Raw genomic sequence first — 17301 nt, 5'->3', positions numbered from 1 at the left:
TTGTCACATGACATATCAATGGGCTGTTATTCACCAAGCTGGTTCAGTGGCTGTTTATGAGGAGGGGGATGCGATTCCCAGAATTGTGATCTTGTTTGTCTTTTTTTTATTAAAGGCCCAGTGTAGTCAAAAACGTGATTTCTCTGTGTTTTATATATATTTCCACACTATGATGTTGAAATAAAACTGTGAAATTGTGAAAATGATGATAATGCCCTTTTAGCGTAAGAGATGTTTCAAAAGAAAGTCATAGCAAAATTCTGTCTTGAGAAATTGGTCTTTGCTAAGAAGCTACTTTCGTTTCTTTTTGATCATTTTCATTTAAAACAATCACAGTAAGGTACTTAATTGTTACCCAGAAATGATTTGATATTGAGATAAAAACGGCTGCATTGGACCATTAACTGTGTGGTCACTTATAGCATGAATTCCCCAAATGAAACATTTATGGATCATCCACAAACACATTGGACTGATACCCTTCACCCTGTCAATTATTGAGATTAAAGAAATGAAGAGGAGCATTACAGAGGCCAAAGAGAGAGAGAGAGAGAGAGGGGGGGGGGGGGGGACTATTTTGAGCGTAGAGACTTCTGATGTGCAGCGAAGCAGTTGATGAGGGTGTCTGCTCACTGTCAAAAAGTGTCAGGCGGGTCTGGTGGGATGATGACTCCCCCTGCCCCGCGCAGTGCTTGGTCAACCCTGTCAAATGGGGAGGGCATCCGAGATTCGCCAAATAGTAGCTTCTTCTACTGTCCGGATGAAACGTAGCGGTTAAGACTTCGATTTACTCCTTTTCTTTCACTTCTCTTTGATCTTGTTGACGTGGAGGGCGGTGTTGGTTTTTCACCTCTTCATTAGATGATAACGACTGGCAAGGCTAGACTAATTGTAGAGCCTATTTATTATTTTGTAGGCAAAGTGAAACGTTTTATGACTTATGAAATACCGTTTTTACACTTTCCTGTGTACCGCACGCAAAAACCGGCTTCCAGTTCTCTCTCCTGTGGAGCGAGCGCCTTTTTTTTATCGCCCTAGCAACTGGTCCTCGCTGCTGCCTTGTGACATTTCCTTGTCGCTTTGCTCACCAGCCATCGCATATTGAATTCTCCTTTTTGCACCCGCCTGTATGCGGGGCCATTTTTGCATAGGGTATTTCCCTACTTCGTCTTTAATTTGATTTATTTAAAACTCTGGAGGTTCATGCGTCGGGGAAGTCTCATCTTTCTGCTTCAAAATGCCTGTGAGACGCGGTCATGTAGCCCTCCAGAACACTTATCTGGACACCATTATCCGGAAATTCGATGGACAAAGTAAGTGGACACACTACATTATGACTGAAAAAGTAATAACATAATGTGACCATGAGCAAGCTGTTATAACTGTATAATCCCAACAACAAACAATTAGACTGGGTAGAAATTAAGGTGAATGCCTTTTCCATGTAACCTTTCAACCATGCAAAGTGTAATAAAATGTAAAGACAAATGCATTTGTCTAGTGGTCCCCCCCAGTTTCTATTGATCCGAATATGAGTGCTACATGGCTGTTTCTGTAATCAAGCAGATGCTTCAGTTTAAGTCTGCCTGCCTGCCTGCCTGCCTGCCTGCCTGCCTGCCTGCCTGCCTGCCTACCTGTTGGCGTAACCCCTGTACTATGGCCTGGGCATTAATGGCATGGCACAGGTGTTACTGCATTGCCCTGTAAATGTCCAAGACCTTCTGGCGATACTCCTCCTATCTCGACATTTGATTTACAGTTCAAACTTAGCTTATGTCCGTATGCATGTGCTGAATATGCCAAATTGTCATGTTAATACTATAGGTTTGTGTGTTTAGTATGTCTTTGCACCTGCCTATGATTTCCACATGTTGCATGAATTCACATGCTGCACTAGATTATATTGCATGAGTTAACATGTTCTCCGTTCTTAAACTGGTCAGACCACTGGATCCTGATAGAAAGAGTACATCATTTCTTTGCTTTACAGAGTTTGCATGTGACCACTAACTACAACTACACACTCTGTTAGTGCATATAACTGAGTGATATCCTTCTTGAACAGGGCCTTATGCAGCACATCACAGCACACTTTACACCCACAATGCCTCTTCGTTTCCGTGCTTTTGTCTTGAATTAAATGGTATCGTAGTTGACTATTGCTCACTCAGAAACTGCCCCAGAATGTCTTTGCAACCCACTCAAACAAAACATTATTGATCCATTCAGCAAAGAAGAAATCCAGTTGTTTAAAAACGAGGTATGGCTCTGATTAGCACTCAACTTCAATTGCGGTAGAGGCCTATAACCTAGCTCAGTAGAGGCCTATAACCTAGCTCAGTAGAGGCCTATAACCTAGCTCAGTAGAGGCCTATCACCTAGCTCAGTAGAGGCCTATAACCTAGCTCAGTAGAGGCCTATCACCTAGCTCAGTAGAGGCCTATAACCTAGCTCAGTAGAGGCCTATAGCCTAGCTCAATAGAGGCCTATAACCTAGCTCAGTAGAGGCCTATAACCTAGCTCAGTAGAGGCCTATCACCTAGCTCAGTAGAGCCCTATAACCTAGCTCAGTAGAGGCCTATCACCTAGCTCAGTAGAGCCCTATAACCTAGCTCAGTAGAGGCCTATCACCTAGCTCAGTAGAGGCCTATAACCTAGCTCAGTATAACCTAGCTCATTAGAGCCCTATAACCTAGCTCAATAGAGGCCTATAACCTAGCTCAGTAGAGGCCTATAACCTAGCTCAGTAGAGGCCTATCACCTAGCTCAGTAGAGCCCTATAACCTAGCTCAGTAGAGGCCTATCACCTAGCTCAGTAGAGCCCTATAACCTAGCTCAGTAGAGGCCTATCACCTAGCTCAGTAGAGGCCTATAACCTAGCTCAGTATAACCTAGCTCATTAGAGCCCTATAACCTAGCTCAGTAGAGAACTATCACCTAGCTCAGTAGAGGCCTATAACCTAGCTCAGTAGAGGCCTATAACCTAGCTCATTAGAGCCCTATAACCTAGCTCAGTAGAGGCCTATAACCTAGCTCAGTAGTGGCCTATAACCTAGCTCATTAGAGCCCTATTTCCTAGCTCAGTAGAGGCCTATCACCTAGCTCAGTAGAGGCCTATAACCTAGCTCAGTAGAGGCCTATAACTTAGCTCAGTAGAGGCCTATAACCTAGCTCAGTAGAGGCCTATAACCTAGCTCAGTAGAGGCCTATAACCTAGCTCAGTAGAGGCCTATCACCTAGCTCAGTAGTGGCCTATCACCTAGCTCAGTAGAGGCCTATAACCTAGCTCAGTAGTTGCCTATCACCTAGCTCAGTAGTGGCCTATAACCTAGCTCAGTAGTGGCCTATAATCTAGCTCAGTAGAGGCCTATAGCCTAGCTCAGTAGAGGCCTATAACCTAGCTCAGTAGTGGCCTATAACCTAGCTCAGTAGAGGCCTATAGCCTAGCTCAGTAGAGGCCTATAACCTAGCTCAGTAGAGGCCTATCACCTAGCTCAGTAGAGGCCTATCTCTATGCTACTGTAAGTCTGACTGTGACTACTGTGCCTGTCACTGTCAGTGTTCTTCAGTCACAGTGTGAAGGCAGTCTGTTGACCATAGGGGTACGGCTCAGAATAACCCTCTCCACCGCTGCTCCACATTAGAGAGAAGATGCAATGTTCCACTTTTCACTTCAATTTCATGTTAAAAGGATTTCAGCTTGTTTAATTTGCTGTGCTGGCAGGTGACAGTTCGGAATTAGTTTATGTCCGGGATTACTCTGGGATTTTCAAAGCTCTCTGCAGAGGGGTCCTCAGAGAGACCGATAAGTCCCATCAAACGTATGTCTTTCTTATCTCTGTGTGTGTGTGTGTGCGTGTGTAAGCACCCTGCCGGGTGATATGTTTTCCAAACCACTGCTGCTTAGCAACAATCTGAGTCTGGGTGTCTGTGTTCTGAGGCATTGATAATGACTTAGGATAGGATGTACTTTCCACCAAACGACCTCACCTATTTACTCTACACAGAGGAGCAAGGAGGGGGAAGGGGTTCTGCTTTTTCTGGGTGAAGCTCCAAATCTCTCTCCTCATATTTATTTAAATGGGGAAGAATGAGAGTTGTGTAACTCAGTTTCACGAGTGGATAAAAAGAGGAGTAGAGACAGAGTCAGAGGCACAGATGTTTGAGCAGCTTTTCAACATAAACTGTATTGATTGTATATCACGCTGTACGACAATATCAGTGTAGCTGATGTGACTTCCAAGGCAATTGTCATTAGCGCTGGAGACAATAGCCACACTCATGAACCTAGGTAAGGACGGCTGAAACCTATTGCAGTATATTATAATCTTGATTGCGGACTGTCATTGCTGAGTCCAGCTGCTCCGTATTAGTCCCTCTGGGGCCATCTTGAATCATTGCACTGATATGATTTGTGCCGCAGAGGGACAGGCTTGATTACTCCAATTTCAACTTGATGTTGAGGTGAATGTGGTTAGTTGAGTGTGAAACTGAAATGAACACAGTCCAGACTTGAATTGGATCTGATTGAGAGACTTCTCCTTGAAATGATCATTACCTGAATATGATAACTGAATGTTTCTGAAGTTGGATATACTTTGATTGTCCGATTTTGCATTTGATGTAATAAGCCTTCAATTATAATTGTACTGTAATTTCCCACATTCCCACCATATTCGTACATTTACATATCTGCTCTGACTCTTCCCTTGGTTTCCTCCCAGATCGGAAGTTCCTGATAGCCAATGCTCAGATGAAGAACTGTGGCATTATCTACTGTAACGAGGGCTTCTGCCAGATGTTTGGCTTCTCGCGGGCAGAAATCATGCAGCAGCCCTGCACCTGCCAGTTCTTGGTGGGGCCTGGCACCATGAAGACTGCCCTGACACAGCTGGCACAGGCCCTGCTAGGGTCAGAGGAGCGCAAGGTGGAGATCCTCTACTACAACAAAGAAGGTAAGGAGAAGGTGGAGGTTTAGACTGAGATTCAGAGAGAAAGAGATGGAAAGAGCAAGAGAGTCAAAGTGACAACATTACTCCCCTTCTTTATAGTGGGGAGTGCTGTAAAGGTCACATACAGAATATTTTGGTCCCTCCAAGTGTCATGGCTGTCTCCCTCTCACTTTTATATAATGCTACTGTATGATGCAGTGTTACAGTATGTGGAGCCAGCTGCTGCAGACTCAGTGAACTCTCATCTACTAATTTACCTGTCTGGGGAGTGGACATGGTGGAGCTGTCTTGGCCTGCTTACCTCACCTGCAACATGTTTATTCATCCCCTATAACGACACAGGACAAGACCCAGATGCAGACACAGGAGGCAGATGGTTCGAGTCTCTGATATTTATTAAACAACAAAGGGCAGGCAAGAGGCAGGTCGAGGACAGGTAAAAGTTCAGAACCAGGTCAGAGTTCCAAATGGTACAGGGAGGCATGCAGGCTCAAGGTCAGGGCAGGCTGAATGGTCAGGCAGGCGGGCTCAGTGTCAGGGCAGGCAAAAGGTCAAAACAAGGAGGACTAGAAAAACAGAGACAAGAAAAAGCAGGAGCATAGAAAAACACGCTGGTTGACTTGACAAGACAAACTGGCACAGACAAACAGAGAACACAGTAATAAATACCCTGGGAATAATTGGGAAGACGGGTGACACCTGGAGGTGGGTGGAGACAATCACAAAGACAGGTGAAACAGATCACGGCGTGACATCCCCACTCCCCATTCCCACCCTGTGCATAGCTGCTCTAAGTAGTTTGGGGGTGGGGGTGCTGCAGGGTGATAGGGGAGTGCAGATGATTTATTTTTTGCCCGCACTACGGAAGGCTATATAGGTCCACTAATACAGGACAAGTAAAGGCCCAGTGCACTACTTCTGTGATTAAAAAAAAAAAAAATACTTGTATGGTCCTGTGTTTTGTCTCTTGTACATGTACAGAGGACCCGGTGTTGGAACCAAAATAATTTTCCAATTCTTTTGTTCTGAACAGAACCATATATCATTTTTTTCGTTACACTGTTCCGACCAGCAAAATACAGTTCTGAACCGGTTCAACCCCCCCAAAGTACCCGTTTATATCGTTACTTTCTGTTCCTTTTTAAACCTTTATTTATTTTCCATTTAGCTTGACATTAAATAACTTTTCCAATCATGCAGTATGGATAGACCAGCTTGCTATAGAGCTGTAGCTCAGTGAGTTGTTCACATGCGTTATGGAAAGACAAGTGTAGGGCGTGAGATGCAACTGAAACTTTGCGAGTGGGGAGACAGAGAGAGAGGGTGGAGGAGGAGGCTTGGCTTGAAACGCTGGGGATCTTGTGACGACATGCATTATCTGAATTAGGCCCACAGAACTATACCTACGGAGGAGCGGCTTCTATGGGAGATTTTTGAATGTCTTTGAACTTCAGAGTTGGCTTAACGTTGGACCAGAGTAGCTGGCTAGCTAACAAGCTTGCGTGTGCAGAGCGGCACCTGAATTAAAAACACATCTTACCTTTTTATAGTTAATAAATCCAATGTGAACTATAGGATCCCTAACTAGCCTTGAAAAAGTTAATCCATCCTTCTCTAATAAAAAATCTCTCTCCCTATCTTCTGAATTATGTTTGTAGTGTCCGCAGGCTACAGCTATGCTTCTGAGGGGCAGATAGACTACACGCACACACACTGGCAAAGATTTTCAGCTGGCAGACTTTGGAAGAAGATAATGATTGACAGAGGGAGAACTTTGCATAAGCGCTTTGTTGCATTTTTTTATGGGACTTTTAAATAATGGTTCTGTTCCAGAACAATATAGATCACTTTCGTTCCCTGGTCTGGTTCTAATTCTGTTCCTTCAAAATGTCATTATTTTCCAGTTTGTTTGCGACCCCTGCAAAGGACAGAGGGACAAGCAAACAGACCTGGCTAGTGAGGCTGTAGACACAATGCCGTTATGTTGGTCATTTGGGCATGAGAAGTGCCGTGTCGGAGAGCTTGTTGTCATGGAAATATTGTCAGTGTGCCAGCTCAAATCCACTGAACATCTATTTATTTTGTATCCCAGTAATGCATACAGTCATGAACGCAGGTGCGCACACAAGCACGAATGAATTGTAAATGGGTACAATTCATCATACACAATAAAAATGCATTATGTTGCTGTACTTGATCCTAAAACTGAATTAATGTGTTTGTTTGTTAATGTGTGTGTGTGTGTGTGTGTGAGTGTAAAACAAGGACATTTCCTGGGGACATTACTCCGGGGACATTTTGCCGGTCCCCACAATGAAAACGACTGTTTTAGTCTTAGGGGTTAGGTTTAGGGGTTAGGGTTACAATTAGGATTAGGGGTTAAGAGTTGGAGTTAGGGTTTGGTTAAGGGTTAGGTTTAGGGGTTAGGGAAAATAGGATTTTGAATGGGAATCAATTAGGCTTGGGCAGTATACCCCGTATACCAGGGTATTTGGAAATAGCCACAGGATGGTTTTTCAATACCGTCAATACCGTCAATACCTTTGAAACTGTTTCTTTGAAGTTTTTCAATAAATTGTAATATTTGTGTCTGTTTTTGAAGTAAGTACCTGCAGTCAACTTGTGTTAGGAGAGCGTTAGGTGATAAGCAGATCGTGTTCTTCTTTTCACCTGTCACATTATTTTACATTATAAGACTTACCTTAGTTCCCCAGAACAGTTGAGCCAGTCACATGTTTGTTTGTGTTATAGCACAATGGGAGTAAGCAGGAACAGGGGAGTCCATCTGTCTATTGACGGGGTTGTGTTTTATATTGAAAGTCAACAATGCCAAAGGTGCTTCAACAAAGTACTGAGTAAAGGGTCTGAATACTTATGTACAGTAAATGTCATATTTCAGTTTTTTATTTTTAATACATTTGCTACAAGTTTTTGTTCTGTCATTCTGGCGTATTGTGTGTAAATGGTTGAGGACAAATAAGGCTCTAACGTAGCAAAATGTGGAAAAAGTGAAGGGGTCTGAATGCACAGTATCTAAGTAAGTGCTGAATTAATAAGGTGACGGGACATCATATTGTGTTAGCTTTCTGGCATGTTTGAGAAGTCAAAGCCCTTTGGATGAGTTATCAGTACAACTGCCACTGCTATCTTTTGATTTCCTTGCGTTTTTTCACCTCTCTGTTCTCGGCCCGTCTCCTCCCGCATTTTCTCCGAGCAGAGCAGGCAGGTCTGTTGCCCTAGCGACTCCAGACTCCACACAGACACAGCGTGTACATATGCTGCTCCAGAGCCAGTTGTAACGGTTGTCGTCGGATTTAGACCAAATTGCAGCGGGGAAATGTGAACTCATCTTCTTTATTATAAACGGACAAGAAGGAGAACCAAAACAAACACGTACACAAAGAAAACACAACAACTAATCACAGGCTGGTAAGGCACAAAGCTATACACAGCATAATCTCCCACAAAGTACTCAACAAACACATACCTATATATAGGACTCTCAATCAGAGGCAACTAGAAAACACCTGCCTCCAATTGAGAGTCCAACCCCAATTAACAAAACAAAGAAATACAAAAGACTAGACAGAACATAGAAATACACTAACATAGAACAGTGCCCAAAACCCCCAGAATACATAAATCAAATACCCTACTAAACAAACCACCACCCCGAACCACATAAAACAAATACCTTCTGCCACGTCCTGACCAAACTACAATAACAAATAACCCCTATTACTGGTCAGGACGTGACAGTACCCCCCCCCCCCAAAGGTGCAGACCCCGGATGCACCTCACACACAAAAACAAAATTACCTCAAAACAGACATAAATCCCCTAAACTAAAGGGAGGGAAGGGAGGCTGGCTGCCGTCAACGACGGCACCTGTGCTACACCCCCACTCCCCAACCCACCTATACTGGAGGTGGCTCAGGTTCTGGTCTACAGCCACCCCCTGACCAGTCCACCCCTGCACAATGTTCAGGGCTGTAGAGCGTCTCTGGGGGCTCCGGACTGTGGACCAACTCTGGAAGATCCAGACTGTAGGCAGACTCATTCTGTTCCGGACCGAATGGAAGACTCACTTGGTTCCGGACCGTAGGCAGACTCACTCGGTTCCGGACTGCAGGCAGACTCACTCGGTTCCAGACCGCAGGCAGACTCACTCGGTTCCAGACTGCAGGCAGACTCACTCGGTTTCGGACAGCAGGCCGACTCACTCGGTTCCGGACTGCAGGCAGACTCACTCGGTTCCGGACTGCAGGCAGACTCACTCGGTTCCGGACTGTAGGCCGTCTTGCTCGGTTCCGGACTGTAGACCCATTCACTCCTCTCCGAACTGTGGGCCGTCTCACTCGGCTCTGAACAGTGGGCCGTCTTCCTTGGTTCCGAACTGTAGGCCGTCTCACTCGGTTCCGGGCTAGACACTCTTACCGGATACTCTGGACGGGGTACTGTTGTCGGATACTCTGGACGGGGCACTGTTGCCGAATATTCTGGACGGGGCACTGTCGTCGGACACTCTGGACGGGGAACTGTTTCCGGACACTCTGGACGGGGGACTGTCGTCGGAAGCTCGAGACTGGACTGACGCACTGGAAGCCTGATGCGTGGTGCTGGTACTGGATGTGCCAGTTTGGGGACACTCACTTCAGGGCTAGTGCGGGGAGCAGGAACGGGCTGAGTTGGACTGGGATTACGCACTGGAGGCCTGGTGCGTGATGCTGGCTGTGGATATACCTGGCCGTGGAGGCGCACAGGCGGTCTCGACCGCACCTCCTGCACAACCCGTCCTGGCTGGATGGAACTAGTAGCCCTGTACGAGCGGAGTGCTGGTACAGGGCGAACTGGGCTGTGCAGGGGCCTGATGGTTGCCGTGCGTAGAGCGAGCGTAGGGTAGCCTGGACCTAGGAGGCGCACCGGTGACCAGATGCGCTGCGCAGGCATCCTCCTACCAGGCTGGATGCCCACTCTAGCACAGCACTTGCGAGGGGCTGGGATCACTCGCACCGGACTGTGCGTGCGTATGGGCGAGATCGTGCGCACTTCCGCGCTCTCCACTCCAAACGCTTCCCATAAAAAGCACGGGGAGCTGGCTTAGGTCTACTGCCTGGCCCAGCCAAACTACCCGTGTGCCCCCCCCCAAAAAATTATTGGGGGTGCCTCTCCGGTTTAAACGCCAGTCGTGTTCCCCTGTAGCGTTCCCGGTCTTCGCTCCACTTTCTCCATGGGCCCTCTCCGGCCATAATCTCCTCCCACGTCCACTTTTCTCGATAGTCCATATTATTATCCCGTTGCTCCTTACCCCGCTGCTTGGTCCTTGGTTGGTGGGAGATTCTGTAATGGTTGTCGTCGGATTTAGATCAAAATACAGCGGGGAAATGTGCACTCATCTTCTTTATTATAAACGGACAAGAAGGAGAACCAAAACAAACACGTACACAAAGAAAACACAACGACTAATCACAGGCTGGTAAGGCACAAAGCTATACACAGCATAATCTCCCACAAAGTACTCAACAAACACATACCTATATATAGGACTCTCAATCAGAGGCAACTAGAAAACACCTGCCTCCAATTGAGAGTCCAACCCCAATTAACAAAACATAAAAATACAAAAGACTAGACAGAACATAGAAATACACTAACATAGAACAGTGCCCAAAAACCCCCGGAATACATAAATCAAATACCCTACTAAACAAACCACCACCCCGAACCACATAAAACAAATACCCTTTGCCACATCCTGACCAAACTACAATAACAAATAACCCCTATTACTGGTCAGGACGTGACACCAGTACTGTTTTTCCTTCAAACAAGCATGCGTCAAACTTTGTTAATTTGCACAATGTCTCTCATTCACATTCACTTGTAAATGTCCAAACTCACCCAAAATATTATTCGTAAGCTTCTACCTACAATACCAGTCAAAGGTTTGGACACACCTACTCATTCAAGGGTTTTTCTTTATTTTTACTATTTTCTACATTGTAGAATAATAGTGAAGACATCAAAACTATGAAATAACACATATGTAATCATGTTGTAACCAAAAAAGTGTTTAACAAAACAAAATATATTTTATATTTGAGATTCTTCAAACGAGCCACCCTTTGCCTTGATGATAACTTTGCACACGCTTGGCATTCTCTCAACCAGCTTCATGAGGTAGTCACTTGGAATGCCTTTCAATTAACAGGTGTGCCTTGTTAAAAGTTAATTTGTGGAATTTCTATACTTCTTAATGCGTTTGAGCCAATCAGTTGTATTGTGACAAGGTAGGGGTAGTATACAGAATATAGCCCTATTTGGTAAAAGACCAAGTCCATATTGTGGAAAGAACAGCTCAAATAAGCAAAGAGAAACGACAGTCCATCATTACTGTAAGACATGAAGGTCAGTCAATGAGGAAAATTTCAACGTTTCTTAAAGTGCAGTCGCAAAAACCATCAAGCGCTATGATGAAACTGGCTCTCATTGAGGACCGCCGCAGGAAAGGACGAGCTAGAGTTACCTCTGCTGCAGAGGTCAATGCGGAAAATTTCAAGAACTTGTAGTAGAGAGTTGTAGTTTCGAACTAGCCAATATTCTACATAGTTTAGTGCATAAAACATGGTAATTGACTACAATGACTATAATCCATTGCACATCTACTTGTTCGGTCTGTGTTTCATTTACGCCTACTACAGAAGAGACAGAAGAATGCACCTCAAAAAGCACTAATCGCTCAGTACTACGATTGATATACCACTCTATTCCCCTCTCTTCTGTAGTTCTCTTGCTTTCTTTCTTCCCCTCTCTCTTTCTCTAGCTCTCCCTCTCGCCCGCTCTCTCCCTCCCCTCTTCCTACAGTCTGTCTACATTTTGATTGGTCTTATTCTCCATCCCTCTATATCTCATTTGCTGCCTCCCCCCTCTGTCTGTTTCTCCTATGCTAGGACATGTTGACAGCCCCCACCCTGGCTTCACTTAAACAGAAAGGAGGGTCTCATAAATGCCCTGGGAAAACATCCAGTCATGGAAAGAAACTACAAGACTGTACTGCTGTTTGGAAGGCCTCTCCACATAAAACTGAAATGAGATGGCAGTAACAGCCCACCAACCATGAAACCTGAGACTCTGAGTCTAAATGTGTTCAGTGTTAAAGAGAGCACAGTCAGATAAGATTAAACAATATTTATAGTTACTTGAGCTGTCCTGAAGTCTACTTAGTTACCTTTGAGCCCAGGTTAGGATGGCCATTAGCAGCTTTATAATGTTATGTCTCTCCCCCCTGCAGGGACCTGCAGGCCCTGTCTGATTGATGTTGTTCCTGTGAAGAAAGCGGAGGGACAGGTCATCATGTTCATCCTCAACTTCCAGGAAATCATTGACCCCTCCCTCAAGAAACCAGGTCTGAGACAGAGGGTGGCCCAGGGCTGGGTATGGGCAGGTCAGTGTGGAAAGCGTGTGTGTGATGACAGTGTGTATGTGTGATACTGTCTGTCTGTCTGCATCAACCTGTTTATTCCATGTTGAATGTAGCTGTGTTATAACATACAGAATGTGACTACATCCTGGTACTGTAGGTGTATTTATGTAAAGTGTATGTATAAGCCCTCTGTGGTTTCTCAGGGCAGAGTCGCAGGCTGAAGTTGAGACTGCCATTGGTACGTGCAATGCGCCAGTCTTCCCTCGCCAAAGACCAGTTTGAGGGGGTGGTGGTGGACTACCTACAGGTAAGGTGGCCAGAAACTCCCATACACACATAGGCCTATACACACAGTACTCGTCTAAATATGACCTTACATATAATATATCTTGATTATCTCAGTTCCTGTATCTCTTATGTTTTGTAATGAATATAGCTTCAGTCACATACATTTAGCAGTAAGTAGAAATGTAGTACAATATTTAACCTATGATTGTCTTCTTCCTCCTTCCCTAATTCAGCCCAACAGTGAAGAGATCCCTCTGAAAGAGTTCCGTATCCCGTCCAAGGAGAGCTGCATGCAGTCTGAGACAGAGGCGCTGATAGAGCAGGACCATGAGTCCTCCCAGCCTGCAAGCCACTACTCCCCCAAACTGCTGTCCCTATTGTCGGAGCGGCTGGAACCCAGCGTGGCCTTCCTCCCCAGCAGCCCCTTCTCCAGTGCAGCCTTCCCCAGGACAGTCCTGCCCCGGAGCCGCTCCAGAGAGACTGTCGGCAGCCTCCGCAGAGCTTCCTCCCTGGATGACCTCGACAGCATGAGGGCTGAGTCGGGCCGACCAGGAGACCCACGCTCCAACAGCAGTGAGTTCGTGTGTGTGTGTGTACCCAGTCAAAAGTGTAGTCTTTTGCCATTTTTGTACCCCCTCTGACAGGAAGAAATGTGGCTGTCTCCTCTTACAGTTCCATCTGAATCAAAACAAACCAAGCCAAAGCTACCTGGGCCTGTTGGAGGTATTCTGTTCTCTAGAAAATGCGAATCCTCACTCCCGTTCCTCAAGCACTGAGCATGTGCAGCAGCAGGGTCACTAATCAATGCCTCTAACCTATAGCCTGTGTGTGTGTGTGTGTGTGTGTGTGTGTGTGTGTGTGTGTGTGTGTGTGTGTGTGTGTGTGTGTGTGTGTGTGTGTGTGTGTGTGTGTGTGTGTGTGCCAGGTCTATAAGAGTCCCAGTCACTCAGAGGCCATCCTTTACTCATAACACAGCTAATACTATGGGCTATGGAGTGTAGGGCTGTGGACTTCCCATCTACCCCAGGGAAATAATGTAGAGGAATACATGCATCCCCGCAATGCATTAACACACTCCCTCTCATTTCATTACTCTATCAATTCAATTTAATTGGCTTTATTGGCATGAGAAACACATGTTTACATTGCCAAAAGAAGTGAAATAGATAATACACTTTCTCTGTATCTTTCTCAGATGCTTTGCTCAGTATAAACCAAGATGTTTCTCACCTAGAGGAATGGAAATTGCATTATAACACATTATATTTTTAGTTCTGAATGTGTTACTTTCAGTTTAAATAAAGGATTTGAATGATAATATAATATGTAAACTTGTCGTTGAAAATAGATAGAGACACAGTAATGAGAGATGAGTGTTGTTGTGTGCAGACCTGAAGGCCGGTACTCTGAGTTCCACCTCAGACTCGGACCTGATGCGACGCAGGACCAGCACTCGCAGGACCAGCACTCGTAACCCCCTCACACTCAGTTTCGCCTCCGACCTCTTGCGACCGCCCTCGCCCACTGAGATCGAGATCATCGCTCCCAGCAAAGTAAAGGACCGCCACCGAGATGTCACAGAGAAGGTCACACATGTCACACAGGTGAGACACATGGTCCTCACTAGCACTCATATCACACAACCACAACCGTGTGATTACCTGACTCAACCTGTATTCTGCTTATATCTTAAGGGATTTTTAAAGTGAGCTTTTTCAGGACGGCATGTGCGATATTGTGTACACAGGATGTTGTGTAAAAGGAACGTTGGGTTATTGAGAAGTGGTGGATTACATCTCTTCGGTCTGACTTCCTGTGTTGCAAGGTTTCTGCTGAAGAAGCAGCTGCATGTCACGCAAGAGTTTCCACATGCATCCACACACACACACACACACACAAACAAACAGGAACGATATATATAAAATAAAATTTATTCTGTCACTTTGGTGCTATTTTCAAAAGTATGTGGTGAATTTTCTTAATACAAAACTCCAAACTGGTAACACTTGTAACACGGCAAGTGTCATAAAACGTTTTATTGTGCATTTATTTATTTTGAATGGATCTTTCACCACCCAGCCATTCATCCAAAATATAAATGTACTGTGAAATACCATGTGAACATTTATGTAACGGTTGTTGCAAGGAGAGGACCAAGGTGAAGCGTGGTAAGTGTTCATGATGGTATTTATTAAAACTGAACACTGAATCAAAAACAAAGTGGAACAAAACGCAACAGCTCTGTCAGGTGAAAAACACAAGACAGAAAACAACTACCCACAAAACCCTGTGGGAAAAGGCTACCTAAGTATGGCTCCCAATCAGAGACAACGATAGACAGCTGTCCCTGATTGAGAGCCATACCCGGCCAAAACACAGAAATACACAAAACATAGAAAACGGAACATAGAATGCCACCCTAGTCACACCCTGGCCTAACCAAAATAGAGAACAAAAACCTCTCTATGGCCAGGGCGTGACAATTTATTTAATCATCAAAACACAACATATTAATATCTTCTCAATGTAGTTATTTTAACAGCTAGTTAATCCAATAGGTACATGTTTCAAAATGCCCTTTGAATATAATATGCTACAGTACTGTTTTCACATTAGACAATACACTTGCACTATCTATTGAAATTGACTGAACATCAAATTTCGATAATTTCTATCCCATGTGTGATCTTTCACAATTGCTGAAAAAAATATCTGTATTGTTCAGATATAATTCCAACATAGGTGTACTGTAATCAAATGAAAGAAACAAAACATTTAGCAAGAATTAGTTTGCATCAAGCCTGTCTTGAGCATTTGGCCATTGGTTCACATCTATATCGCAGTAATTGTTCATGCACCTGGGGAAAAACCTTTTGTCATGGAGAATCCAAGCCTGACACAGCCTGGATTGATGTCATTACATGACTCATTCATGGCCTGAAGGAGGGTGGTACGCTCATGGGGATGACAATCATATATCTTCCACCTGTACTGTAATATGTATTGTATTTTACAGTATTGTATTGTACTTATGTATTGTAGTGGTCCTGTATGTGGCTCAGTTCATAAGAGCATGGCACTAGCAAGACTAGAGTTGTGGGTTCGATTTCCACTGGGGTCACTTACGAAAATATAAAGATTCACTGTTGCCACTTAGGATAAAAGCATGCTACGTAAATGGCATATATTACAGTATTACAGTACTGTACTGGCCAGATCAGCATGCACAGTGCCAAGCGTCGGCTGGAGTGGTGTAAAGCTCGCCGCCATTGGACTCTGGAGCAGTGGAAACGCGTTCTCTGGAGTGATGCATCACACTTCACTATCTATCAGTCAGATGGACAAATCTGGATTTGGTGGATGCCAGGAGAACGCTACCTGCCCCAATGCAACCCCATCGAACACCTTTGGGATGAATTGAAACGGTGACTGCGAGCCAGGCCTAAAAGCCCAACATCAGTGCCCGACCTCCCTATTGCTCTTGTGGCTGAATGGAAGCAAGTCCCCGCAGCAATGTTCCAACATCTAGTGGAAAGCCTTCCCAGAAGAGTGGAGGCAGTTTAGGCAGCAAAGGGGGGACCAACTCCATATTAATGCCCATGATTTTGGAATGAGATGTTCGACGAGCAGGTGTCCACACACTTTTCGTCATGTAGTGTGTAAGAGGATATGATCTCCTGTATGAACATTTTGTTGGCTACATGTATGGAGATGTTATTTAGCATCACTACTGTACTATATGCTCTTGTCTCTCTGCATGTATATGAAAGAGGGAGAATGGGGAAAAGACAGTTTGTATGTGTGAAAGAAAGATCCCACCTTCCATAGTGTGACATCTGTGCCAGCAGAAGAACTTCTCACACCCACATGTCATCACACTAAGTTTGAGTACATTGTCATAACCTGTAATGCCATGGAAACACTAACGCAGTGAGATGGCCCCACAACATCACTGCGTAGCACACTGACCCACATGTCTGTGGTGGGACAGCCAGTGGCCACCAGCCAGATGAACCCACACGCTAACCCTGGCTGCCCTGACTTCACTTGTCCACTACAAGTGGAGCAATGTGACTCAATATTAGGGATTTTTGAGGTATTACTAGATGTGTGTGTGTCAAGTGAACATACATGTCTAATGACAGTACATTTGAGTGTTATAACAGGCATATCATCAGAATTTACTTGATTGATTGTGAATGGGCAGTTTGACTTGCTGCTAATGTTAGCATTGCTCTGAGTGAGAGGTGAGCTCTTTAGGTTGCTGTGTCAATGCCCCCTGCCTTGCTCGCTGGGTGCACATGGGAGGCAATTTGGCGTGCCCCTAGTTCCTACCAATGGAAAAATCGATCCGGCCAATAGATGCTCCCCTCTCCACTTCCTCCAAACCTGCTCCTGGTAGAGTCCTCAGCTGCTGATCACTATAAATACCTCACACATGTACTCTCAAATTGTGTGAGCTGTGGTGTTTGTTTTTTAATCACCCTCACCAACAAGTTCACACATCTAGAAGATAATTTGCCTGGAGAAATCATCATGTTTGGCATGACATGGAGTGGCAAGGAGTGAAATGTTAGCACAAACAGACCGGATTTATCCAGGCTAATTATGTTGCCTTCCCAGGGTTGGGGTCAAATC

The 17301-nt window shown here is 44.9% G+C and overlaps 1 protein-coding gene and 1 long non-coding RNA gene across 4 annotated transcripts in view; one reads left to right on the top strand and one right to left on the bottom strand.

Moving 5' to 3' along the window:
• Positions 1-648: 648 nt before the first annotated feature.
• LOC115171519 (potassium voltage-gated channel subfamily H member 6) overlaps positions 649-17301 on the top strand; it is a 45425-nt gene continuing 28772 nt past the window's right edge. The window contains exons 1-7 of one of the 3 annotated variants that reach the window (XM_029728440.1): positions 649-1313; positions 4725-4955; positions 12244-12396; positions 12579-12682; positions 12897-13236; positions 13336-13386; positions 14053-14267. In XM_029728440.1, the coding sequence (XP_029584300.1) occupies positions 1238-1313; positions 4725-4955; positions 12244-12396; positions 12579-12682; positions 12897-13236; positions 13336-13386; positions 14053-14267 (1170 nt within the window). In that variant the 5' untranslated portion in view covers positions 649-1237. Of the gene's footprint in view, positions 1314-4194; positions 4292-4724; positions 4956-12243; positions 12397-12578; positions 12683-12896; positions 13237-13335; positions 13387-14052; positions 14268-17301 lie in introns of those variants that run through there. The other 2 variants (XM_029728442.1, XM_029728441.1) reach the window with 2 other exon arrangements.
• On the bottom strand, positions 13753-14162 carry LOC115171520 (uncharacterized). Its single transcript, XR_003871209.1, has 2 exons — positions 14055-14162; positions 13753-13893 (listed from the first exon to the last, which is right to left on the bottom strand). It is a non-coding gene; the product is annotated as an uncharacterized LOC115171520 (long non-coding RNA).

Source organism: Salmo trutta, chromosome 32 (genome assembly GCF_901001165.1).
Source record: "Salmo trutta chromosome 32, fSalTru1.1, whole genome shotgun sequence".
NCBI lineage: Eukaryota > Metazoa > Chordata > Actinopteri > Salmoniformes > Salmonidae > Salmo > Salmo trutta.
Note: the sequence above shows the minus strand (reverse complement) of the source record. Positions and strands in the feature narration are given on the sequence as shown.